Genomic DNA, 26,652 nt, shown 5'->3' with positions numbered 1-26,652 from the left:
CTGCGCGGAGTAGAAGTGTATAAATCCTCTTCACCGTGTGTTCCACATCAGTTCTTCAGCCAGAGCCATCACTTGCTCCACCTCCCCTCCTCTCCTCATACCGACAATCTTGTACTACCAACATCATGAGGTTCACTCAATCAGTCACTCTGGCGTTGCCAGCCCTCGCTGCCGCCTACCCCGGCATGATGGGCGCGAACTCCCGCCCAGAGATGGAGGAGTTCCTCCGTGGGGAGATCAAGCGTGAACAACTTGCGAACCGCGCCGCTGAACCCCAGCTGCTCAACCCAGTCGGAAACCTGTTGGGCTCGCTTGGCGGCGTTGTTGATGGGCTTCTGTCCTCAGTCGGTCAGGCCATCGTCAAGAAAAGCAACCTGCGTCCTGAGCCTGGCTACGAGTTCAAGGCACCTGGCCCCAACGACTCTCGTGGCCCATGCCCAGGTCTGAACTTGCTCGCCAATCATGGTTATCTCCCCCGTGATGGCTACGTCACCTACGGACAGGTTTTGGAGGCCACTGGGCGTGGATTCAACATGGGTGTAGAACTTGCCACAGTTCTAGCCACGTTCGCTGTCTTGGGCAGTGGAGATTTGGATGGCTTGTCCTTCTATCTCGGCTCGGGAAAGAACGGAATCGGTGGTCTCAACAGGCACTCTGTTGTCGAAGCTGATGTTTCACCCAACCGTGAAGGTATGTTTGCTGACTTCTCAAGGCGGAACCTGAACACTAACATTGAGACAGATTACTACATGGGATGCGGTGACAACCATCATCTCTCTTCCCGTCTGGTGAAGCAGATGGTCGGGTATGCTGCCCAAGACCCCAAGAAGGAGTTCTCCATGGATGTCATGGCCAAGCACTACGCTAAGTCGGCCGGCTTCTCCAAGGACAACAACCCCTTCCTCTACTACTTCCCCTTCCCCCAAATCGTCTCTGTCGCCGCCTTCTCCTTCTACCCCCAGTTCTTCTCCAACGGTACCTACGGTGCCGGTGGTGTGCCCAACTACAAGAGCATCATGAGCATCATCGGTGCCGAGTATGATGAGAAGACCCAGGAGTTCAAGTACGTTCCCGAGCGCTGGCCCGAGAACTGGTACCGTCGTGACACCCAGTACGGCGCGGTTCAGGCCCTCTCCGACGGCTTCCTCCAGATCTACCCCCGCAACATCATCGTTCCTGGCGTTGCTCAGGTCGGTACTGGCAAGTTGACTGTCCAGACCCTGCTCTGCGATGTCTACCAAGGTCTCAACTCTATCACTCCGCTTGCGCTTGGCGGTACCGAGGAGAATGTCGCCAAGGGTGTCTCGTGGGCTCTTTCAGTCCTCGACCCCATCCTCAGCAAGACCGCGCTCGGATGCCCCGACAACGTCGTCTCACCCAACTTCGGACTGTTCCCTCATTCTCAACAGGAGGGTGGCCCTGTCAACCCCCCGAAGGTCCCGTCCGATGCTTGGACTGGCGACAACGTCTACAACAAGGTGTACTTTGGTGGAAAGAATGCTCCCACCAACCCCACGTGCAGCCACTCTAGTTAGATAGCTCTTGGTTGGAACGAGAAAAACTTGTAATAATTAGCGATATCCCAAATTTTGACGCCTCTCCTTTACAGAGCACCCTAGACATTAATAAAACGATCTTCATACAATTCATTCTTGACCTGTTGCTTGTGAATGACCTTCGATTCGACTATACTATTACCATAGCAATTCGTTAAACACTTCACTTTCTTTCTAGCAATTAGCACACGGGCTCTTCACCACAAAGTACTGAAGTAGTGCGATGATTCTCGTTACTTCAGGTCGCGACTATTGTCAACGCTTCGTACATTCCATTCATTGCTGGAATTTGTGTTTGTGAAATCGTAAGTTTTTACAAAGGCGTTGTGAGCTGGCCGATATTTCCACTACCAGTAGACATACAGGAAGTTGCAGTACCGATCTACAAGTACACGTGTCTTCAACTCACTCTACTATTATCATGGACAGTCTACTAGAACCAGAACACCAGCTGCCCACCCCCTTAACGTACCTGCACACTCTCCTCGCTGCAGCGGAGGACACACATGAAGCTCGCAGTAAAGTCGTCGCCGCATACGACACCATGTTATTATACGCACTCGCTTACCCAAGGAAACGGGCCCTGGCTCTGAACCTATGGACGGCGAATCTAGGGGCGCTCGCTTCCACGCCCTCTGGAGATTTCGGACAAGCGTGGCAGGAGCTAATGGAGCGGCGTGAGGAGCTGATCGACTACATGGACAGAGAGCAGATGGACAGAGAGCAGATGGACAGAGAGCAGATGGACAGAGAGCAGATGGACAGAGAGCAAAACGCAGTGTTCATGGATGTACGCGTCGATGCCTACACTCAGCTGTGGTTGAGGATGCTGCAATTAGGCTACGACGGGCAATACGCTGCTTTCCTGACCCAGTTGATAGAGGAACAACCCCATTACTTCGACCGGCCGAGCGATATTGACAACTTTGTGCAACAGCGATCGCATCCAGAGGACTTTCCATATTTGGGCGACTTACTGTTGATCCCTGCACCGGCCACTGGACACCTCAAGACGGCTGAGTCTGTCCTTAATCTCTTAGTCCACCACATCGCATACATTTGCGACCTTTTCGAGAAAACAGATTACGCACCCAGTCCAGCGTTGGTGGAGGCTTTTGCAGAGTATCGCGTCGATCAGCTGTCGCGTATGTTTGGCGATCCAGGGAATTACATGCCGTTGGATGCGCGCATCCACTGCGCTAATATAAATCATCGTACTATCCACGACTTTGTTGTTTTGCGAGCGAAGGAAATCCTTCAAAGTACAGAGACAGAGCTTCTCAACTGGCACATGTACAAGTGGCTTGTGCGATGTGTAGAAAGCGTCTTCAAGGATGTGCCTCGAACCACAACCCTGTTCGATGACCTCAGTCTTGGCGTGGGAAGCGTCGAACAGAGAAACTACATCCCGTTTCAGACCGCAAATTTACGTGTTCCTGATCGCATTATACAAGCATGGCAAGAGGAGGACCCTGCTGAGTTTGAGCCTGCTTCATTGGAAGACGTAGAGTTCGAAGCGACAGGACCTCGTATCCTGACCAAGAGCGTGGCTACGCCTGTCCAGCTTGGGACTGAAGCCATCTGTCCAGTCGATTTGGAGCGCTTTGACGTCCGCAGCGCAGATACGGTGGCTTGGAAGGTCGGATGCGGCCATGCGTTTCATGCGCAGTGCTTGGAAGATATGGTCAACGGCATCGAGAAGAATAGCAATCGCTGTCCGCTGTGTAGAGCGGAGATCTGTGATGCGAGAGAGCGGCGTCGTATTGAGTAGACACTGGAGCCTACCTAGGTACATCAAGATGAAAACATGCAAAGTAGGTGACCCAGCGTCAACGTTGGCTTCAAGGTATTTGGTCTCTGTCCTGTATGAGGTGGGCGAAGGAGAAGCTGATCAGAACAGGCGGCAGGAATCCACGCGATAGCGCTAGCCCCGCCCCAGACTTCATTACATAGCGGTCGCGCGTCGTGCTACAAAGTCATCTGCAGTATGCATTACAGGGTAGATTTGTCCATTGAGCGCGCGTCGAATGCGAATCTGGATCAATATTCATTTACATAGAAGGCAATGAGACTGTAGATAACTGAAGGCGGGATAAGTGATTCCCCGGGTAGACGCGGCATCGCCGAATCAAGACTAGCCTCAAGACTGCGCACGTGCGCACGCGTGACGCGTTGTGAAAACATGCCATCTACAACTGACGCCAAAGTTGACGTTCCCGTGCATATCAGCTCTTCAAAACGGCCTACGCCTAATCCTACAAATCACATCACTCTGAAGCACAAACGTCGCATTATGCGTCTTCCAAGGCCCATCATGCGCCATCTCCACCGTAAACCTCCTCAGTATCTCCGGCACCACCTTATACATCTCCGCATTCGAAAGCTGTGTACAGCACCATCATCAGTAAACGCGACAACAAACTTTACCCCAGTTGTCGGCAACTTACATGCTTCCCAATGCAAGTTCTAGTCCCCGCGCCAAACACCAGCATAGCTTTCTGCATGGCTCTGTACTGTGCGTCGCTGACGAGCCATCGCTCCGGACGGAACTCACACGCGTCTTCGCCAAAGACCGATTCGTCGAATTGCGTGACCATGGCATTCATACCGATCTTGAAGCCTGCAGGGATGTGATGACTGAAGAGATGCAGACCACCGTTCGGCACGTACCGCGGCATAGGCACGCCAAACGGCGGGAAAAGTCTTAGCGACTCTTGGATGACGGCCATGAGGTAGGATAGCTTGGTAGCTTGACTGTACTGTACGGGACTGGTGAGCGTGCTGTTCTGAAACGCATCGTCGATCTCCTGGGTTAGTCTTTCCATCTTTGAGGGATGTTTCATGAGGAAGTAGAAGATTGCGCGGAGAGCACCGGAGGTACTGTCCGAGCCGGCGATACTACCATGTATTAGCAAAAAAAGGTTCTTGGTGTCCACGGCTGGTGCTTACACGGCCGCCCACATCTCAACATGAATCTTCTCGATCGACAGACTGTCTGCCTTCTCCCGCATAATCCCTAATAACTGCGACAGAACATCCGTACAATGCGCATTCGCTTCTGCCCTTTTCTCCTGCGCAACACCTGTTTCCCGAACAGCAGTCTGCCCGATACCATCTACAGCCATGATAGCTTTGAAGACTTTGGGGATCATGACGCCCATCTGGAGGAGGTACCCGCGGCACCACAGAGGCGCCATCGCGATGACGGAGCTCATCGGCATGGCGGTATGTACGGCGGCGATGTAATTTCCATAGTCTAAACTCGTTTCCAGGAAGCCGAAGGGCTGGCCGAAGAATACGGCGCCTACGCTGTCGAAGGAGAACCTGTACGTGTGGGTCAGTATGTTGTTGCAATCGAGGAGGACATGTGACCTGGCGCACTCACATTTCCAGCCATAAGCCAAAGTCAACGTCTTCTTCACGATCTGCAAATCCACCGAGCCTTTTCCCGAACAATGTCATCAATTCGTCCAAGGCCCGCTCGTTCTTCAATATGCTGCTCAGTGTGTACACTGAGCCGACGGTCCGTCGGTGAGCTGCATGGTGTTTCTCATTGTCATCTGTGAATAAATCGGGGCTGAGCCCAAGGTTCACCGCTCTATATGTGAGGTACCAATCGGTCTTTTCAAGTGGCTGCTGCGTAGGATATATGGTAGGGATAGCACTTGGGTCGCTGACGTGCACTTCGTCCGGTGCTGTGCGCACGATTGGGCCGTGTTCTAGCACGTAAGACGCTATTAGCATGTTTTCTTAAGGGCCCAGAACTTGATGTTGTTCCGATACCAGTGTCTCTTTGGAGAACATCCTTCAACTCGTATCGATGGGAACACTAACTATAACACGTCAGCTCTCACCCATTGATCGAGAACGGGAAATCCGAACCTTTTATGCATTGCGCGCATATGCATCTCCAAATCCCCCTGATACATGCGATACATGAGCCATGTGCGGGATATCGCAGGCCAGATAGGACCTGGTACTTTCGCAAGCGGGTGAAGCGTTCGCGCACATGTGAGCCAGCCTATGCTGTAAAGAATGGGGATATAAACGAAGAAGACAACTAGGAAGTTCCAAAGGTCAAGATCTTGGAATAGCGCCATGGTTGAGGACGATGGTCTTAGTAGAAAGAATGCGGAATGCAATCAGCTCAAGAACTCGTCAGTCCAGTGTCAGCATCATGAGGGGTAGTTACACAGCTGGCCGTTCGCGTAATCGTTCTCAGGCCTGCAAGTCAATATACAACCTGTGATAAGCGATTAGTGCGCTAATGCAGTCAACCTTGAACGTGTAGGGTTATTGAAGAACAAGTGGTCAGAGCTTTGGAGATGTTGCTCAGATTAGCCTTGAGCGCTTACTTTGTAGCACTTGGCCAGCGATCGACACTGAACAAGGCAAGATGTTGCGAGGTCTCCCAGTTGTTCGGATACTGAGCTTGCACCCATGAAATGGTATTAATCCTTGTAAATCGTGATCCAATGACTTTTCCATCATCCAAAGCTCGCATACCCCTCAGTTAAGGTCGCACTATTTGGTCCCTCGGGCTCCATGCCAGCAACTATCCCTCTCATCCGCACGAGCAACTCTGCAACCCTAAAAGGCTTACCAACAACATCGTCCATTCCCGCAGCCATAGCTTGCTCGATCTGCTGTTGGCGCACGTTGGCCGTGACCCCGATGATTGGCACCCGCTCCTTCAACAAGCCCTGTTGCTCGAGCTTCCGTATCTCGGCAACGGCCGTAAGTCCGTTCATAATTGGCATCTCCCAGTCCATGAGGATGAGGCTGAGTTCGATGGGCAGTTCGCCATCATGGAGGTCCTCTCGCGCGATCGCGTCGCCAGTAGCTTGATCGTGTTTCCACAAACTGGTCTTTGGTAGGAAGTCAAGGGCTTCTTGACCATGGTTGGCAACGCTCACAACACATCCCAAATTGCGCAGCTGTTTGGCGAGAACGCGCTGGTTGATGAGATTGTCTTCCACTACAAGAACGTGCAGCGTATCTGGTATACTCTTTGTGCGCTTCAATTCTTGCAGATCGGGGCCTTCTGGTAGTCCTAGCGCTTCCGGCCGAACGTGAGAGTGTTCAGTCTGCGAGGATTTCGATTGCACCGACGGGCGGCGGGCTTTTGGACTGGCAGAGTCTGATCTTTGACCTTGCTCGCCTGTGGATATGCGCACGGGAGGAGACGGACGCGTTAGGCTTACAAGCGGTATCGGGCGTCTGTGCTTGATCTCTTCTGGGAAAACATGCGGAAGACTGCCTTTTCGGGCTACAATAGGTCTCGCCCGCCGTGATTTGATGTAGAAGGCAAACGTACTGCCTCTTCCAGACTCACTCGCGACGCCGATTGATCCGCCTTGTAGTTCGGTGAGACGTCTAGATATGAATAACCCAAGGCCAGAGCCACCGTAGTGTATGTGCGTCCGAGGTGAGGCTTGTGAAAAGCGGGTGAAGAGATTGCACTTTTCTTCGTCGGAAAGTCCACGGCCCGTATCAGTGACGGCAAATTGAATGTAGAATAACTCTTGAGCTTTCTTCCAATCTTCTTCCAAGTGGGGATCTTGTCCTACTAGCCTCTCCTCGTTATACTGTATTCCATGTAGCGTCGAGACGGGTTCAGTGCTACTGGCGGCCAGAGTCACTGTTACACGCTTGGTAGACTCCAAGCGCGTGAACTTGATGGCATTGGTGAGAAGATTGATCAGAATCTGCAACACTCTTGTTGGATCCAGAGATGCCCAGTCGATCTCCATGTTGCGATAGGATTGATCCACGTTCAACACGAGGTTGATACCTGCTGCTCTTGCTTCTGCGTCGAACATTTTCACTGCGTGCATAACCACCTATCAGATTATGAAGTTAGTCTATGTAACATACGTGTCATCAGATTAAAGGTCTTACACTCTCGGGTTGCGCAATGACCGGTGTCATATCCAAGAGACCCGAATCGAGTTTGGAGATGGTGAGAATATCGTCGACTATGTGCTTCATGTGTGATGCGCAAACTCCTATTGTCTGGGCAGCGTCAAGGGTAGACTCGATGAAGGCTGTCCACTCGTTTGGTGTGGTGTTGTGGCGCTCTTGGTAATCTTCTTGGGGATAGGAAGACGTGATAGAATCCGCGCATTGCATGATGGCGCTGAGAGGGTTTCGCATCTCATGACTCGTCGTGTCCAGAAAGTGTTCTAGGTGTTGTTTGCCTTGCAGTGCGCTGTCCATGCGTATCTTTTGAATGCCTTCCGCCCACTTCTGCTCTACATCGGGCGCGGGTGGTCAGTGCATGTATCACGGGTCATCGTACATAGAGTTGCTTACTGGATATATCTGTGACATTCCCAACGACCTCGACAAGATCGCCATTCGGACCCAACTCTGGGAAGGCTGAACACAAAATCCACTTAAAGTGCTGGGTATCCTCAGTCTGCGGCTCATCTGACTCTGACGGCGGCGTCCAGGGCATCCGCGTACGCAGCTCAAAGATAACTGATTCGTGATTCATGATTAGTTTTGCGAACATTGATTGGCAGTAAGCGATGTCCTCTTCGAACGCGATTTTATGCCATGCCACGGTGGCGTTGTCATCAGAGGATGCGATCTCAAATATATCATGCCATCGTTGATTACGGTAAGTGTAAGTTCCTGCCGGATCAATGATAAATATGCCTACGTCGGATCGTTCCGCGAAGCGCTGAAACTTGCTTTCTTTGAGTTGTATCTCCGCCATCAGATGTTCTTGGATCTGAGCAGCCTGGATGATGGCGTTTTCTCTTTGTCGGACTTCATCTTCAAAAAGAACGATGGAAGCAAGAGACGTAGCCAATAACCGCACCATGACATGTAGGTATTGCTGGTACTCTTCGTCGAAGGGGCGGCGCGGATTTATGCCAATTATGAGAAAACCTTCTACCTGGTTTCCAGTGGTGGGTATTATTGGACAGATGACCAGGGTGCGACAAGGGTCACCATATCCTTTCCAGTCGATGCCTTGCAAGGCCCTTGTTGGATCGGGAAGGTCCTCGACGTGAACAACGGTCGCTTTCCCGGACTTGGCGGCACGACTGAGGAACGGCTGGAGGATGTAAGAGTCTTCGTTGATATGGATGGTCGCGGGGGCGATGGAATGGTCAGCTGAAACGCCAATGGTACCCTTGAGAACGCAACCTTCCAACGGAGGAATGCTACCGGGTGATGATACTGAAGGTATTTGAGCGCTAACATGCCGCTCGGCAGCATATAACAAAGCAAATGGCACATCTTTATCGTTCAAGCTCAGTGAGCGCAATGTAGTCTCCCAAAATGACGGAAAATCTCTGGCATTCGCACTCTGGGTTCCCATTGCGACCAGACTAGAGACGCGGCGCTCGAGGATACGGTGGTTGGAAACTTCGTAGAAGGACTGGTAGTAGGCTGCCACCTGGCCGTCCGTGTCCAGTATCGGGACGAATTGAAAGGACCAGTGTGTCTCTTCAAGGATCTTGTCTCTCTCGATGAAGAGGAGCATGTCAGGTTCGGCTATTGACTCGCCTGTTGATTTGATGTAGTCTACCAGAGGCTGAAACGAGACCCAGTGATCAGGCGCCTTGACGCGGACACTTTCGCCCATGCATGGATGGAGGCTGCCAAGGAGTTGGACGTATGGCTCGTTGTATAACATGATGACATCGTCGCCCCAGAACATGACGGCTGGCACATTGTTACTGAGTACTGTATTCGCTACGCAACGCAGATCACTAGGCCATGAACTCATTGGACCCAGGGGTGTACTTGCCCAATCCACACTGCGGAAGTACTCGATGTGCGGGCTGGTTGAGGTGAGTACATCAGAAGTACAGTCGAAGGACGTGTGCGGTACTGCGCCTTGGTTTCCAGAAGAGCTGGTTCCGGGCTCGGGCGTTTGTGATATCTGAGCAAGCGACAGCTGGGGCTTGATGGGTAGTGCATCCGCGCGATGCTTGCTCCCAGGCCAAGGCGTTTTCCGCTCGCGTCGGAGTGTGCGGTGGCTCTTTCCTCCTGGGGCGGCGTCGACCCACAGCAGTCGCGTTGGCACTCCGCTGACAATCTTGTAGCGCCCCACACTTGTCGCATTCCATACGTGCCCTTCGAATGTGTATGCATTGCCGTGTTGTTGTAGGTCCTCCTCAATGCCTTGCCCACGAATCCAATTCCGGAAGGCAAGTTGCGGTCCCGAGCTCTGCGCGAACAAGCTAGTCGACTCGTCGCCTGTGATCTTGGTCATAAGCCCGCCAACGGTGTGAAGCGCCGTGTTCGCATACACGAGTTCTATAGTGTGGGCTTCATCGTGGCCTAGGGACGAGCGTGTTTCGACGGCGAAGGTAGGGCGGTCGTCGCGGTCGAGGGCTTCGAGGAGCGTGAAGTCTGCTAGCTCTCGCTCTGCGGGCTTCAGCTTGGGCCGTGAGGTATCGAATGGTGGTGGTGAGCCATAGCCGGTCGTCCCGTAGTAGTTGCGATGCGCGAGTAGTTGCCCGTTCGAGGCCATTTCATCCGGCGCAAAGACGAGTGGCGGAAGTCGACAAAACACACGACCGCCGCATTGAACAGACGCTGGAGCAGTGCTTTGCGCAAAAGGTGATTACTTTTGCCTTTCGTTGCTATCTGGTGAGCTAGTGCAGCTATTGGTCTGGCCGCTGCGTCTCTAGCTATGATGACTGAAGCGTCTCGGTCCGCTAGCTGGCGGCTGCACGCCCTCGCCGAGATCTTCAACATGGCGTCATCGTGATTTAGAGTTGTTGACGAGCTTCTTCATCTTGAGCACTCGTTGGGTGTGTGCTCGCCGAGAGTTTGACGGTCGTGTTACTATCAGTTCACCTCGCTCCAGATTTCGGCGTTGCTGCCCTGCGGCGATCATGCCCTTGCTGCCGTGTCATTGCGCTAACCCGCAAAAATACTATTGCACCCAGTCACATGACGCCAAGCCGACCCCGCCGTGCCATCCGTTTACTCAACACTTCGCCTGCATGGACCTTCACTTGACGGAGTCGCCTCATCATTCTTACATTAATACTCTAGCTTGCGATAGCATATGATGCACAAAATACTTGTCAACACCAGCGTCTACATGCGACGTCCTACTCAAGGGATTCCACAATCTCCACCCTCTGTCAGCTGTGAAGCTTCATCTCGAACCTCGTTGTCCAGCACTGCGGTATAGTCGCGGGCCTTACATATACTTGTCCTACATGCCGGACATCTGATCTCAGGAACACCGGGATACACCCCGTTCACCACCTCATCCAAGCACCCGCGATGAAATGCATGCGCACAGGCCTTTAGCTGCACGCACACGTTGTCAACGTCCGTGTAGTCTTCAAGGCAAATCGGGCAGTGCTCGGTCGCTTCTGGCGTGCTCACCACATCGCACAACCCGTCGGGATCAATGCGTGGTCCGGTCGGCACTATCGGGACGTCCACACCAGGGCCATCGTCGAGAGTGCGATTAACGTAGGCTTCAAGCTCTTCGGTAACTACGTCGCCCATAGCTGCAGGGCGTGTCCAGGAATGTCTACAATCGCTTCTAGTCCCCTCTGGTGCACCTACCATGTGCAGCTTCAGCAGATTTGCACGTATGGTGCCATCTGGATCTGCTTTCAAATGATCGACCTCGGCCAAGGCCCAATGGAGGAAGGCAATGTACGCGGTTGCATGTAAAAGCTCCGGTGGTACAGCATGGTAGAGGGCATGTAGTGGGCATTGCCCGACGTACTCGATGTTACCCATGGTATTGACGGTCGCCAAGGCCTCACGCACAGGCTTGGGGATGTCTGAAAAGGGATTTCGCAGCACTAGCTTCGAGGACCGATTTAGCACGTCATACCCTTCACGCAGCACATCCGCGACCTCTTCGTCGGGATATCGATCACTAAGGCCCAGTCGATGATCGACGAGGTGAACGTCGATGGTGTTCAGTAAGAGCCAGAGAAAGTGCTTGATGACATGCTCGATATTCTCCGCGGCGTATCCATCTTGGATGCGTATTTCGTCCTCGAGAAACCATGTCAGACCGGGCCACATGAAGGGGTCTTCTTCGTCTTCGATTGCCTTCTGCTGCAATTCAAACGTGGAGCTGCGATAGACTGCTGATAGCTCGTATTTGGGCCACCAAGTCGTCCACTCGTAGTACTTCCACAGCTCAGGCCCCAACGTCCCATCGGTGTCCGCCTCGGGATGCGTTGCACAGCTGAAAAGAAACCAGAGGCGGTCGTTTCGATGCTTCTTTTTATCTACAGGACCATTTTCCACCTTGGCCAGTTCGCGTACGCACAGATCGAAGAAGTCGTCAAACGGAATTTCAAGTAGCTGGCGTCTTATTCCGCGAGGAGAAGTGCCGTAGTGTACATCATGGATAAAGGATTGCTTTGCGTCGGCGCGGGCTTGAAGGTCAAGTTCGCCGGTGTCGGTGAGTCGAGTATACGTAGCGTCCTGTGCGGCCATAGATATAGGCCGCAGGATATGCGTGTTAACGTCTATGAAGTCTTTGACACGCGGTCTGAGCAGGGCTGTTAGCCAGGGTAGTGGGGTGGGTTGCATGCTGCCGCGTGTGATTGGGGTTGGGTTAGATGTCGTCATTATGGATCGTAGGACCGTCGAGTGATGATTCAGTGGAATTCGAGTAGATCCTGTGGTAAGAGCGAGTTTAGTACCAAGACTTTCGGGAGAAATGGGATGTAGTGGTACAGTTAAGTAGGAGCATTGTGTGAAGTACGACATGACTCTTCGATGAATGTACAGTGAGCATACCTTCATGTCACAGCTTCCACGGCTTCCACCAGTGAAGATGCACCTCTTTTTGGCGAGCAAGAATGAATTGGCAAGATGCATTAAAATCGTTGCAACCATTGCTACGTAACGAACCATTCACTCATGTTACTCTCAATCGCACTACCAGACTTCTCGCACGCCTTTTCGCAACCCCAGCATCGCTGGATATGAACGATGTCAGAAGTCGAGCTAACCGCTAGTCATATAACTATCAAGATGCCAGAGTTCAGATCTCTGCTAAAAGGATATAACTTTAATTAATGTTGCAGTAGACAAAAACAATGATTAAACTCCCGTGTTGCAACAAAGACGTAAGAGTGGTTTGTGTTGTATGTTTGTTAGTGTGATGAATAGAACGGGTAGTTCGCGCAACATTAGCCACTTCACTAGAGAAGAGAACAGGCTTTACATAAGTATAGCCTACTACTAACCTGTTGTCTAATTCAGCGTTGCTTACTACTTATTACAAAGCTACGTTAATTAGTTAGTAGCAAAATTAAAAATTAATAAATCTGAAAATCCCCCAAGATGCTCAGACCTCAATTTCTGCCACACCAACGACAAAGAAAAGAGCAAAAAAGATGTGTTGTGACCTAACCAGGGGTCGCTTTCTTGGGCGTCAGCGGCGGTATTTCGAATGGACGACTCTTGTGAGCCGGGTGGAGTGAATACTTACAACCTGGAATCTCTTGATATCGAACTGAGTCGTAGTCAAGCGCCTTGCCATTGGGCCATTAGGCCAATCTATTGATTGATGGAGACGTGGGAAAAAGCATCGTACTAGTACTTGGTTCTGATTGTTGTTGCCGTCGGTCAGTATTTGCGACAATTGTCTGCTTGCTGGGGTGGGTGGTCGCAGTGTAGCGTGAAAGAGTTTGCGCTTGTGGTGGGGTTTCGGAAGGCTTCGGCGGGGTGGGGCACGGCAAACCTGCGAAAAGACGCGTTTGGTTTGAAAGGGATCACGAAGATGACGCGACACAGAACAAGGCTATGCATGATCGTTGTATTTACATTCGATATATCGCATCTGGTCTATCGATTCTTACCCGTGAGGCTGCTCACGAATGCACGACTAAGCCCTCGCTGCGGGCTGTGTGAGAGTGCTTCCGCCATCGGGGTACAAGACCTGCTCGTTGAAGAATACACCACCTGGACCAGCCAGCAATAGTACTGTCGCAGCCATGTCGGTGTCAGCACCAGGGCGACCAGCGGGGTTGCTCATGCCGGACTCGATGCGACTCTTGTTATCTTCGTCGGAAGTGCCAGTGGTCATCTACATCGTGTTAGCTCGACCTTCACGGATATTACATTTTGAACTTCGGAGTTACATACCTCACTTGGGAAAACACCAGGCGCAATGGTGTTGACGCGGACCTTGGTTCCCGCAAACGTCGTAGCCAACATACGGCTCAAGTGTGTAGCAGCCGCCTTGCTCGACGCGTATGAGAACTGGCCGCTGCTGCTTCCCTTCATGTATCCTGAGATACTGCTAACGTTGATGACTTGCGAGCTGTATCCAGGAGTGACCTTGCCGCCCTTAGCCAATAGAGGCAGGAAGTACATCGACATCCAGAAGATGCTTCCGACGTTGGTCTTCATGGTGTCGGCCCAGTTCTCGGGCTGCGACTTGAGGAAATGGTCGGAGATAGCTTGGGCGTCTTCCATGTTTGGCTGGCCGTTTGCGGAGAACTTGGTGTTGTCGTCGCGGGCGATACCGGCGTTATTCACGAGGATTTGGATACCTTTGGGCTCTTTTTGGCACATCTCTTCGTAGAGGCGCTTTACATCGTCCTTCTCGCTGGGTAGTATTAGTATCGATACTCATGATGGTATCGACGAAGAGTTTGCTTACCTGACATCTGCCTGAATGGGAATGATTTGGCCTGGACCACCACCGCTGTACAGCTCCTCCGTCTTCTTCAGCACCTCGTCACGTCTTGATGTGATGTAGACCTTCGCGCCGTTTGCGACTAGCGCTTGTGTGATCATCAAACCGATACCAGTTCCTCCACCAGTAACGAGAGCGGTAACATGAGAAACATCAAAGAGCTTTGAGCCCTTCAGCTCATCAGTGCTAGCCTTGCCGCCACTCATGTTTCTGACGATTTGATATGTAGTTTTGGGGATGAATTGATTTGTTCGTAATGTGGATGTGATAGATTTGGAAGCTGTGGGAAGGTTTCTTGAGAAGAGTCGGAGCATGTTGAGATATGTTTATAGTGGTTGCGACCTTTATGTGGTTTAAAGGTGGAGGAACGATGTCACAGTCCAATGCGAACATGATGACGTTGAGACGACGCATGAGTGCTTGTAGAGGGGGTCCAATGCATTAGGCACTGGCGCGACGCGTCGATGCGTGCGATGAGCGCTTGCATTCATCGAATTCTGCATTATCCATCGTAGAAGCGCACGCCACCAACAAGTAGCATGCCTTGGCTTCAATTGATGCTGGTGAAGACGGCAATCACGGCTAGAAGCGAGTTGAAGACCGATGCCGCTAGACATGCTACAGCTAGACAATGGCCTAGATGCGCATAGATGTATCGTAGATGCCTCTATTGTAGTGTTGGCCTGTCTACATAAGCTCAGTGCTTCAGCGCTGTTTCAGTCGCATCGCCAGTGGTCGCGAACGCTTCGGTTCGTCGCTTGGGATGGGTCCGCGGACGAAGCCATGCAAGTTCTTTGGCGTATGGCCATGTTTGTACAACTAATAACGAACATATACCAAGGTGATACTGGCATCGTGAGTACCATGAAGAGCTGAAGTAGAAAGGTGATGGTGTTGAGCAGCGTTCCGCTACGGATATGCACGAGGTATGACGCAATTGACCCTCCGAATTATCTCCGCACCATCTCCGGACAGTTGCTCATCCCTTAATGAACGCTGGCTTAGAAACCACGCAATTGTTACAAACCACCACGCCAACCACTGGCAAACGAGCGCGCATTGTCGAATAGCTACCTCTAGCACACAATTCGCGTACTTTGTCAGCACGCACACAGTCATTGGACGATGGGCATTAGTAACACAGCTTGGCCTCGGGAATAGAGCTATGGCATCATCGCCACAGAGATGCCGAATGAGGGGAAGCCCCGGCGGATGAAGGGCGACTTGACGTCGCAATGGTAGGAAGCATTTCTAATCGCATAGGCGTATACAACAGCATCGAAGCTGTCCTTGATCATATCCGATATCCAAACAACTTACCGTACAGCCACTGATCCAGCAGCCACCATCACCACCCTCGATCTAGTCTTCGCAAACCTTAGACCATACCCTTCTCATTTCGATTGCGAACAAATCTAGCATAACAGTCACCAAGATGACGACCACCGCCTCTCTTCCGACACCCGCCCACCAACTCTCCGACCCTACGCCCACCACCAGCGATACAACCTCTTCCGACGTCAACTACCAAGGCCTGCCCATCCCTCGCGGCCCCGTAACAGCTTCGCTGTCCTTCTACAAAGCCCCCGAGGACGGCTCACCACCACACAACTACGTCGAGCCGCTCCCAGGCGTGCCACAACGGAATTGGGGCGACGACTGGACCAAAGTCGAACTCAAGGATCTACGAGGTCAGGAGCAGAAATTCACTCTAGACAACAACGCCTTCGACACATACCAGAACATCAAGAGCGGGCTGGACAGAGATGGCTTCGCAGACGACGACGCGGTAAAACGCGTATACTACCCAGAAGTAGAGCAACTGCTCATGAAGAACGTACAAGGCGCGCAAAGAGTCCTCCTCTTCGACCACACGATCCGCCGACCGACCGGCAACCGCAACCCCGTCCAGCGCGTACACATCGATCAAACACCTTTCTCCGCCGCCGAACGAGTCAAATTCCACCTTCCTGACGAAGCCGAACAACTGCTACAAGGACGGTACCGCATCATCAATGTATGGCGGCCGCTCAATGGACCCGTTATGGGCAGCCCACTGGCGGTTGCCGATAGCCAGACAGTGCGCGACGGCGATTTGATACCTATTGAACATCGCTACCCTGACCGCAACGGGCAGACGGCGGCTGTGGCGTATAACCCGGGGCAGAAGTGGTACTATTGGTCTGGCATGACGAATGAGGATCGTTTGCTGTTGAAGTGCTTCGATAGCGATGAGAATGTAGGTCAGTGGGGACGTGTACCGCACACGGCCTTCGTGGACCCAAGGACACCAGAGGGTGCGGTTGGTAGGGAAAGTATTGAGGTTAGGGCGTTGGTCTTTGGTTAAACGACATCTCACAGCAGTCTGTATTACATCTCATTCCATCGCGCGGAGTCACTGTCCCGCTTTCATGTGCCCAGCGTTTTTATAGTCAGCATAGTTCTGTTCATGGTAGTTCGTAATGATTCACACATCCTCGTCAAACTCTTGTGGTCTTTGCTCATGCGAGGTGTTCTGTTTTATCATGAAGAGACAGGGATGTATTGTTTGGTTGAGGCGCAACACGTCTCTCTACCTCTCAGTCAAGACTGCTGAGCTGTCCACATCATATGACGACTCAGCTCCATCGACATTTTGGCTTAGTCAGACTTCACTCCCTCAATTCTCCCTCAATTCTCTATTCCAAACGTCGTCTGGCCTCGTCCAACCTTTGGTTGAGTACATCATCCAAAGCCTCAAGTGCATCGCTCTCGTATCGCCCTCTCCCGATAAAGTTCATCGTATTGTCTTCCGCTAGACCGATGTAAGCGTTGTATCCAGGTCCTCTCGAGTTGGGCCCAAGCGTGAATTTGAGGTCCTCTTCCCCGCATTCGACGCCTTCAGCTGCGAAGATCATGAGGACCTTCTCTAATCAAGCATTAGCATGCTTGTGCCAATGTCCGCGAATCCCTGACATCACGACTGGATCTTTGGGTACTTGCCTATGAGGCTCTCCTTGGTGATCAGCTCTTCTTCTGTATATTCTCCAGGGGTTTCCTGCCGTTCCGCTACTTGGCGCTCATCGCCCTCTGCAGGAGTGTAATTTGAGGTTCTACCCGGCATGGTGGACGTTCGATAGTTTGAATGATAAGTATGGATAAGAAGTCGTAGACAGCGATAGTAGGTAGTGTTGGTGGTGTTTGTGGAGTTATTCTGATGAGGAAGTGATTGAATTTATATCCAACTGTGAGTCTTCATTGCCAGTCAACATCTTGTCGGTCAAGTCACACGTGAGTCAACTTCGGAATGTATGATCCCTTTACAGATGCACATAGTCTTTCGAATAGGGTGACATATAATATAGGGCACGCCTTGGTATAAACAGTGATATACACGTTCCCATTTATGAATGATTCTATCACGAAGGACTGCCGTCTTATGAACACCATGTCTTATTTGCTTCTGATACCTATTCAACGATCAGAATGTAGTCTCATCCAATTCCTCGACCACCTTCCCAAGTACAGTCCACCCACGTCAGTTTGCATGTACCTAGTCAGACGTTAGAGGACGCTGATTGAGTAGCTGCTCGTTCCTACTATAATTTATTGGAGCTCTTCCAATTCTGAATCTCTCTTTCGATTTCTTTGACGACTTCCATGCTGAGTTTGCAAGGGAAGCCTCCTTGTCGTAGCTGCATCCTCCTGGACAGTCAAAAGTCTGGCCGGACGATGCCCAGCGTGGGATATTCGTTCTCTCTAATCTTTTCGAACCGGACGATGAGTCGGTTCTTCCCGAACCATTTGATCTCAGTAGTGTTGTTCGCTAGCAGCGTTAGTCTTAGTGTCCATAGTTCCTAGGCCTTCTTTGCGACCAGATGCTTACTCAAGTATTTCAAGCGTTCTCTCAGTTCATCCATATGCGCTGCAGACAAATTTGGAGAAACGCCCTCTTTGGAAGTGTGCGAGTCTACGGAATGTTGAAGCACTGAGAGTTTGACTTCGAAGCGAATGGGTTCATTCGCTTTGGGTGTCTTGTTATCCTTCTGCCGGAAGCGTGTAATGGCGGGGTAGCATTTCATGATTTGGTGCTTCGTTCGAGGGAAAACTATGGATTCCTTTTATCGTGGCAGTGTTTAAGAGGACTCGAATATCTTCATCGAAAGAGACATCGTCTCTTGCGTCACCCGTGACTTTACCTACTCACAGTCATCGAGAGCTAGAAAGCAGAGTCAGACCAAATACACGTAGATACACAAGAACAAATTGTAAGAGTCACTCTTGGTGGCCTGCGCACTTGGAAGTATGACTTGCAAAGCCAATAAGAACAATGGCATGTAGAAGTAACTCTATACGACTACCATAGGCCGAAGGCGCTCCAAAAACTGCTTGTTTACATAGCACGGAGTGTCATGCTTCTTAACGTCCTCGTCTTTGCCGTTCACTTCTCGAATCAGAAAGACTGTGCCGCCCTGCGTTTTCTCTGTCACCGTGAATCTCAAACGAATGTATCTTTTGATACCCGCCCAGTTGTTTCGACTCTCTATAGCTATTACGTTAATGACTATGGGCTGAACAGCTTATCAAATTGTGTCATCAACTTACCCAATCCATCCAACAAAGCCACAAGTGCCTTGACTTGTTTGCGGTACCAAAAGGCGATCAAGCAGCCTCGGAAAGTTCTGAAGAGTCCGGTTCGTGACTTCAGAACACGCTCGATATTGGTAAGGCGATATTCAAAAACGAATGTGGGTTCTGCCGCTTGTCGCTCATTCTCGTCATCAGAGGAGTCTGGTGTTTGTGGGATTGGCTCTTGGTCTCTTCTGGGCATTGTGCGAGAAATGTAATCAGCAGCGGCAGCTTGTTGTCTGGAGGAAGGTTTCAGAAAGGACATGATGGTGTACAAGTGTGTGATTGAACAGATTCCTCTTTTGTATTGGTAGTGACTCAACGAGTAGTCACTGTATTGACTCATGCGCGGGAAGTGAGTGCCACACAACAACTCGTTGGTCCCCAGATGAAATGTTCATAACCTACATACCCACTCTGTCAACCTCATGCGAGGGTGATCAATTGTAGTCACAATATTACACGGTGGTTCGATCAGATGCATATAACCATAAGTGAGGAAGCAACCAGAGAGCAAGTGTGAGTGAGAGATCACTGTATAGCCTTCCTAGAAGTTTCGTGATAATAAGGGCGTGCTACTTGGTCTGCGCTGGAACAAACATTGTGCGCAGAAGCAGATTGTGATTTTTTTAGGTAATAAAGGAGTGTGGTGCGTGTCGCTAATCATGTAGGAGAACAGAGCCCGAGACGTGTTGAAACGTCTTATCTGAAAACTCTTATGCCGACTGTTGAAGTCTAGTATAACTCAGTGAAGCGTTGTTGTTTAGTAGTCGTCACCCCGAGAGACAACCTCTTTGCAATTGGGCCTGAGCAAAACAGTCTGTGAGGTATCGAGTCAGTCATAACCTTCTGATTCCCACGGGCAATAACTTACATGCTCAAACTGCGCAATGAATGACCCTGGGATATCCACCAGCGGCGCATATGCCTGGACGATCCCACTGTTCACCAGCGTTCGCATACCGAGGTGGTATTTCTCCACACGCGGCAAACGTTCAAGCTGACGGCGAGCAAAGACCAGAGTCCCAAAGTTCTCGTCGATGGTCTTCAATAGCGATCTCGCGGACGAATGATGGAGGCCGGCAGCGCTGACGCCCTCGTTGCGTCCGTAGCCGTATACGCCAACATCGTCATGAAGATACGCTTTGCCGGTGCTACCGAAGGTTTCGATCGCGAAGATTTCGCCTTCCTCCATGCGTTGAGAAGTCTTGGTCTTGATAAAGGGAACTTGCTTGTCGCCATGGATACGGTAACGTAGGATGTTGTGGCCGGTGATGTTACGCACCGCCTTCACGGGAATGGTCTTCCCTTTGAGCTCGACTTCGTAACTTTCCATGACCTCTTGAATCATCTCACTAATGTGATCGATCCTTGCGTCGATGCCTGCTTCTTTCAAGCCTGTATTGGTAGCTGCCTTGACAGAAGCCAGTAGGTTGTCATACATCGGATTGGCAGCCACAGTGAAAGCGCTATCCACGATCCTGCCGTTAACATGCACGCCGAAATCGACCTTGAGGACGTCGTCGTTTTGAAGGAACAATTCCTTCGCTCCCGCATTAGGAGTCCAATGTGCGCCGATGTTGTTCAAGCATAAGCCTGTTGGAAAGGCGAGGCCAGCTTTGAGACCATCTCCAGTCTCAAGACCCTGGTGGCCAACAAGCGTACGAACACTGTCGTCAATCTCTTCGGCGATGCGGGTGAGAGACGCGCCGGGCTTCGCGATAGTCTGTACGTACTGGCGCACTTGACGGTGGACTTCAGCAGCCTTGCGATAGTCCTCAAGGAAGTCTTCATCCATGTTGTCCACAGCGGCCAGATGACGAAGCTCTCCAGCCGTGGTACGCTGAAGGTTCTCATCCTTGATGGCATACTCGACAGTCTGACCTTGCGGGTATTTTTGGCCCTGGTACAGATCGGCTAGCGGCACCCTCGGGGGCGCTGTCTGCTGTGTCGGTGACACCTTTTTACTCTTTTTCTTGTTGCGCTTTCTTTTCTTCTTCGCGCCTTCCGATTGTCAGCGTCCACGGGTTAGATTAAAGTCACGTGATCCCAGCTCACCATCGTTGTTCTTCACGTCAGCTCCAAGCTTCGCGATATCATCGTCGTCGTCTCCGTCTTCATCCTGCCCTTCGAGTACGCCTGGAAGCAGTCCGCTAGCGGCTGCTGGCTTGGGAGGGTTGATGATAGCGATTGCAGCGTCCGCCGACGACCCTGTCAGCTGTCAGCATAGGTGTTCTCGGAATCGCATCCATCGCGCTCACCGTCTGGGCCTTGGCGATGATCTTCTGGAGACTTTGACCCCATGACTGCTTCGAAGCGATTGTCATCAAGCTTCCGAGCTACTGTTGGTGTTGGTGTTGGTGTTGGTGGTTAATGAAGTGGCGCGGAGCTACCTAGGTGACACGGCGGGGCCTGGGCTGGGCGCGTGACAACGGTGTGCCTTTGCACTACCCCGTCCTGCCACCAACACGATGTCGCACAAGACCAACATCAATTCCTCGCCTCAATCAAAACTACGAACAAGACCGAAATTTAGCCTCGGACGGCCAAAATCGTTCATTCCAGACTTTGACACTTTTGAAGGCGCATCGAACCCGAACGGGCCCCTCTCATTGAACAGTGGTACTTTGCACACCAGCAGGGTAGAACTTCCGTAACAAGCGCAACATTCACGCAAGGGTATGAGGTGGTTGCCGTTGTTATTTTTGATATAGACATGTCAAATGCTTCGCAAACGCGATGAACGATGGAGACTATCCGCGCGTCCTAGGTGACCTGGAGAATTCTGCCAACTGGCACTGCAGTGCACCCTCGTGCTATTTGCAAACCTTAGTTGATGCGCAGTAGCCCCGTTCGATCACCCCTCTGATGATACAGACATTCAAGACTGAACCCTCGATCTTACTAAAAGATCACCTGGGCAATGATACCCCGGTGGTGGACCTCGAAGTTGCCGAACCCCCAACAACAGCTTGTTCAATGCTTCTGGAATTGTATCGCCCACTGCTGCAGCACTAAGTGGCTCTCCACCAGCTGAAGATACAACACGCGCTTGATATCTCTGGGTTCCCCTAAAGCGGTGCACGTATTCCCGTTCGACGAGCACCTTGAAGGCATTGAGGGAGTTCCCCGACAAATTTGGGTCCCAGACATCTACGTTGCGACACAGGCTTTAGTCAGTAGAGTCCGGGTAACGGCAGTAACGGGCGTAGTTACCGATGATGTCTTGCTTCGTGCGCTCATACTCAGGGCCCAAAGCATCGATGGATTTCCATTTGTGGAAACTTGTCTCGGTTCTTCCACTCCCAGCAAAGATAGTGCAGATGCACTGCCACATTGGAAAACAGTACGAGTTGGTATAGTGGTAAGAGATGTAAATTCCCAGCAAGGTCTGCTGAAGAACGAACGCAAATAGGTATATTCGCAGCCATCCACTTTATACTCAGCGTGAGTCACAATTGAAGACGAAGTATGCCACAACCAGGGCCATTCCAACGCCTTCATGAACAGTCGCAAAAGCACAGTCAAGAAACTGGCCATGGAGTTACTAGTGATTAGGTGGTCTCTACATCTCCGGCGACCTCACACAGCTATGGCACTTGTTACATCAACCGGCGTGGCCAAAGTCTGGCGGACGATCGTTACGTGCCCTTCGACGAAGCGAAAGGTGCGCCGTGCATGCAACTACGGTCCGGCACCGAAGGTGTACTCTAGCGAATGGACGTTGCGAGACTTACAGCGGCAGAGTAGCTGTAGAAGGCGGAAACATGCTGAATATGCGTTGTAACTTAGACAACTCGTTAGCTAAAGCAGAGTTGCTTTCGAGATGGCAACAAAAGAGACAGGGCATCGAGGCATGAAGACCTGTGAGCATGACAGTGACATCCTCCATATCTCTGGAGGCAGTCGCGGAAGTTTTATTCAATATTGATACCGTAAGCAGCGTATAATTCTGTGATATCTGGTTGTGAGATGAACGTGATAGGAAGGGACTCCCAATGCGAAATTGCCGAGGATGACTGTTCAGGTGTCGCCAAGACGTCGCACTTGTCGTACGAGAACGCCACCAAAACGAATTCTGACTTGTGCAACCACCCCTCTGCATCGCGCAACCATCACTAACAAGCCGTATTGTTGGCTTTCTTGGTCTGTCTCTCGTCCAGGACCTTTGCAGCATCTATATGGCCAAAACATTCATGTTGGCGAGTTCATCATGCTCAGTAAGAGTCGGAGTCACCTTTTCAATAAAGGCAAGGGCAGTGCAAGGTCTTTAATCCTTCAGGCGCCCTGTTTACCCCTGCAGAAAATGAGTCTGCAACGAGCCGCATGGACCCAAAGATAGACGGCTCAATGTCGCTAAACGTCTAGATCTTCCGCGGGATTGGTTAACTCGCTTGGCAAAAACAGCATGATTGGTTGAAAGAGACGGAGCTTGGAAGAGGCGCAAGGCTGCATCAATCGCTTAAGGGGAAACGAGATGTGCCTGCACGCTTTGCACGACCGGTGAGCTAGCCATGTAGTTGTCTGGGTCGGCGGCGCGGTGCTTGATGGTGCTTAAGATGAGGGCGTGGCCCTGACGGCTAGAGACAGCCCTACAACTTTACTAATACCTAATTTTCGCGTTTCGCGACCCACGATCGTTACTTTCGCAGCGCATAGCAATATGGCTGCCCGATTCGCCCTCGTAGCGGTCGCTAATGCCGCCATTGCGAGTGCGCAGTTCTTGGATGATTACACTACCACTCGTGACACTTCAGCGTACTGGACCTACACTTACGCTCAAGTGGAGGTTGTCACACAAAGCCCGTACACATATTATGACGACACCGTCACTACCGACACTTACACTGAGTACCGCACTATAAAGGATGGAGTCACTCCTACGATCGCACCGTACTCAACTTCCACAGCCCTCGGCTACTACGACAATCTTGAGGTCGTATACGCGTATTACACAACTAGTGCGGTGGCCGAATCTGATCTTGTGCCTGAGTATGATTACTACGCGACTTCCCCTTCGGCGACGGCGACGACCACCGAGACAGTCAAGGATATCGAATTCAGCATGCCAGTCACGATGACGGCACCTGCCTCATGCCCCACACCATGTAAGTACTACGTTCTCTCTTCGAATCTCTTCGACACTGACTTTGACTGCCTGTAGTTACTATAACAACATCCGCCTCTGTATACGTCCCAACTCAGGTTACTGCGCAACTTTCACCAGCTTCGATTGAAACATCCTCTGCCACTGCCTACTCCGGCACCCTTTACCTTTGGGAGACATGGTACCTTTCCGAGAGCGCGGCGCCTTTCACGTCAACGTCGGACTACTACTACTCTGTCTATATGGCGGATTGTAGTACACCTCCAGGATCGTACAACACTCACACCTCGTCGTCTGGCGGCTCAAATCGCGACAGCTCAGACAACGACGACAGTGACAGCGACAGCTCATACGACAGTTGCTACTACTATTACTGTAGATCTCGTGTGATTACATGGATCATCATCATTGCATGCATAATCCCCGGGCTCTTCCTACTTGGATTTCTCGAGTCTTGGTTCTGGTTCCGTCGCCTCATGCTCGGTAAGAGTGCCATGCGTTTTGGTACGGTCTGTTGGATTCTCATGTCGCTCTGGGTACTTTGCTTCACTCGTATGCAAGATCGCCGAAGTGCTGAAGATCAGAAGATGTTGGCTGAGAGATGGAAGAACATGGGTAGCGGAGCGGCTTTTAAGGCATGGTGGAAGTGGGGATTCCGCCACAGATATCCTGAGGAGTTGCTGGGTCAGTTCAGCAAGACTACCGTCGGCTTTGTACCGCCCGGTCAGCCGCTGCATCCGACAATGGCACAAACACCTGGTGCCTCCCAGCCTATGGTCCCTGGTCAAGTCTACTACTATGGCCCTCCGCCTCCGGGCTGGGTCATGTCACCGAACGGAGGTTTCGTCCCACCTCAAGGGTACACGTACCCGCCTCCTCAGCAAGCTGGCTACTACGGCGATATGACCAAAGCTGGACCAATCGTGTCTCAATCTCCCGTTTCGGCAGTGGGCTACCCACAACCGCAGCAGCAGATGGGCAATGTCTCTCCTATGGCACCTCAGGTCCCTCAGGCTGCGCATACTGCTCTTCAAAACGGCTCTCATACCCCTACGCCATATGGCGCCCCGCCGAACGTTGGTACAATGCCAGAACAAGCACCGCCTCGAAGCCCTTCACCCGAGGGACCGTCACCTCCACTTCCACCTCGACCTGTGGCTGAGGCAGCGCCGCAGATTCCACCTGTGAACGTGGGCGAGGCAACGACAGACGATGCAGCAAAACAAGAGCCTACCGCACCGGCCACTGGTCCCCCTCCACCGAAGAACGACCCCAACGACCGAAGCTTGTATGAGTAGGCTTGTTTGTCAACTCGATGTAATGAGGCTCGACGAGTCAATACAATACGCCGAGTTGGTCATGAAGATGAGGTAGTCACAGTGTAGCATAGTCCTCCTTGAGCATTTCGCATACAGATACCCTAGCTCGGAGTCATTTCTCTACGTCATCAACGCGATGACAATAATTCACACTGTAGTACGGTGATTTCCAACACATCTATTTAGTTCTCTTTGTGTGCTCTCTCTAGTCATAGTAGGTTGTTCGGAGTCATTTCGTCGAGCTTGGTCATGCACAGTCAACCAGCAAGATGATACATCGCGCCTATAAGATCACATCACTTTACATTCTAGGCGTAATAATCACCTTCTCTGAATCCTTGATATGGCGCCTCAAGTTCAAGAACATCACACGAACAGCCGCTTCAAGCGTCGTGTACGCGACGTTAGCCCAGTTGTCTCGGAGCGAGGAAAGCGTGGTGCTAGCACGGGCTTGAGTAACGCGTCGAGTGTTTCCGCAGCCTCCGGGGCGGAGACAAGCTCCGAATTCACTCGAATCAACGACGAGGACAACAAGTCTCCATCCGATTCCCTAACAAAGCGAGAAAGAAGGCTGGAAAGCCTCATAAAAGGTTTGCAGCCACTGTCAAGTGTTCCTAGTACCCGCTGACGAAACGGAAGATTACTACCGGCGCTGTTTCCGTAAAGAGTGCGAGGATCGACCCATCTATATCGAGTTTTTTACCGATCCACGCGATACATCCCACCCGCCAGTAAAAGCCGCGCTTGTACTGGGACCCGGAGACTTCCCAATCCCAAGAGATGATACGAAGAGCGAGAGTTCATACGAGAAGACGAGGGAGAAGGCATTGAGGCAGCTTGGAACGTTCATTCGACAAGACGCAGCTGAACTGAAGCGATCCAACATGTGGAAGGAGCTATCATGGAGGACGAAGACGTCCGGGATAGGACTGGCTTGTTGGTCCCGATTTGGAAAAGGATGACTGGCCAGACCAGACATGGCGAAGGTCTGAACTTATTATGCTGGGTCTACGAACGTTGAGACACTCGTCACTCCAGGTATCTTATTTCAACTCACTAAATGATGACTATTAGATTACTCAAGAATTTCCAAAGAAGTTGCCACCATTACATTTCACGAAGTTTGTAAGTCATGTACATACTGAACAGCCCCAAGAGTCATTACAAGATATGGCTCATACTGAATTTGGGTACAAATTGCATCCAATGCCGTGGTACATTGCGATGCCGATGACATCGCATACATTTACCGCAAATCGAACGACACACCGACCTGCTGAAGATGCACGAGGCATTCACTCCAGCCACAGCCGCTAAAAAAGCAGCAACACGGGCGGTGGAGGACGAAATCAAGCATTCATCACATCCTTCCAAGCAACCAGAGATCCATCGCACATA

The 26,652-nt window shown here is 51.4% G+C and overlaps 9 protein-coding genes across 9 annotated transcripts; 4 read left to right on the top strand and 5 right to left on the bottom strand.

Annotated features, from left to right (window-relative positions):
* Positions 1-125: 125 nt before the first annotated feature.
* On the top strand, positions 126-1,535 carry J4E90_007082 (uncharacterized protein; the record flags this gene model as incomplete). The annotated part of the gene is made up of 2 exons (XM_051436623.1): positions 126-690; positions 742-1,535. 2 exons carry the CDS (start codon positions 126-128, stop codon positions 1,533-1,535), a joined length of 1,359 nt encoding a protein of 452 aa, XP_051289369.1.
* Positions 1,536-1,977: 442 nt separating this feature from the next.
* J4E90_007081 (uncharacterized protein) lies at positions 1,978-3,327 on the top strand (the record flags this gene model as incomplete). Its single annotated transcript, XM_051436622.1, has 2 exons — positions 1,978-1,984; positions 2,051-3,327. 2 exons carry the CDS (start codon positions 1,978-1,980, stop codon positions 3,325-3,327), a joined length of 1,284 nt encoding a protein of 427 aa, XP_051289368.1.
* Positions 3,328-3,979: 652 nt separating this feature from the next.
* ACRTS1 (Cytochrome P450 monooxygenase acrts1) lies at positions 3,980-5,300 on the bottom strand (the record flags this gene model as incomplete). Its single annotated transcript, XM_051436621.1, has 3 exons — positions 3,980-4,454; positions 4,506-4,880; positions 4,942-5,300. The coding sequence occupies 3 exons, from the start codon at positions 5,298-5,300 to the stop codon at positions 3,980-3,982; spliced, it is 1,209 nt and encodes a 402-aa protein (XP_051289367.1).
* A 743-nt stretch (positions 5,301-6,043) lies between these two features.
* Positions 6,044-10,053, bottom strand: J4E90_007079 (uncharacterized protein; the record flags this gene model as incomplete). The annotated part of the gene is made up of 4 exons (XM_051436620.1): positions 6,044-7,399; positions 7,458-7,810; positions 7,872-9,239; positions 9,321-10,053. The coding sequence occupies 4 exons, from the start codon at positions 10,051-10,053 to the stop codon at positions 6,044-6,046; spliced, it is 3,810 nt and encodes a 1,269-aa protein (XP_051289366.1).
* Positions 10,054-10,843: 790 nt separating this feature from the next.
* On the bottom strand, positions 10,844-12,101 carry J4E90_007078 (uncharacterized protein; the record flags this gene model as incomplete). The annotated part of the gene is made up of 2 exons (XM_051436619.1): positions 10,844-10,847; positions 10,936-12,101. The coding sequence occupies 2 exons, from the start codon at positions 12,099-12,101 to the stop codon at positions 10,844-10,846; spliced, it is 1,170 nt and encodes a 389-aa protein (XP_051289365.1).
* Positions 12,102-13,404: 1,303 nt separating this feature from the next.
* On the bottom strand, positions 13,405-14,426 carry J4E90_007077 (uncharacterized protein; the record flags this gene model as incomplete). The annotated part of the gene is made up of 3 exons (XM_051436618.1): positions 13,405-13,605; positions 13,665-14,130; positions 14,185-14,426. 3 exons carry the CDS (start codon positions 14,424-14,426, stop codon positions 13,405-13,407), a joined length of 909 nt encoding a protein of 302 aa, XP_051289364.1.
* Positions 14,427-15,655: 1,229 nt separating this feature from the next.
* Positions 15,656-16,567, top strand: J4E90_007076 (uncharacterized protein; the record flags this gene model as incomplete). Its single annotated transcript, XM_051436617.1, has 1 exon — positions 15,656-16,567. The coding sequence occupies one exon, from the start codon at positions 15,656-15,658 to the stop codon at positions 16,565-16,567; it is 912 nt and encodes a 303-aa protein (XP_051289363.1).
* A 3,024-nt stretch (positions 16,568-19,591) lies between these two features.
* Positions 19,592-21,132, bottom strand: J4E90_007075 (uncharacterized protein; the record flags this gene model as incomplete). Its single annotated transcript, XM_051436616.1, has 4 exons — positions 19,592-19,648; positions 19,703-20,832; positions 20,887-21,039; positions 21,090-21,132. 4 exons carry the CDS (start codon positions 21,130-21,132, stop codon positions 19,592-19,594), a joined length of 1,383 nt encoding a protein of 460 aa, XP_051289362.1.
* A 2,359-nt stretch (positions 21,133-23,491) lies between these two features.
* J4E90_007074 (uncharacterized protein) lies at positions 23,492-25,233 on the top strand (the record flags this gene model as incomplete). The annotated part of the gene is made up of 3 exons (XM_051436615.1): positions 23,492-23,820; positions 24,315-24,439; positions 24,497-25,233. The coding sequence occupies 3 exons, from the start codon at positions 23,492-23,494 to the stop codon at positions 25,231-25,233; spliced, it is 1,191 nt and encodes a 396-aa protein (XP_051289361.1).
* Between the last annotated feature and the right edge of the window lie 1,419 nt (positions 25,234-26,652).

Source organism: Alternaria incomplexa (genome assembly GCF_024043165.1).
Source record: "Alternaria incomplexa strain BMP 0042 chromosome Unknown scaffold_10, whole genome shotgun sequence".
Taxonomy (NCBI): Eukaryota; Fungi; Ascomycota; class Dothideomycetes; order Pleosporales; family Pleosporaceae; genus Alternaria; species Alternaria incomplexa.
Note: the sequence above shows the minus strand (reverse complement) of the source record. Positions and strands in the feature narration are given on the sequence as shown.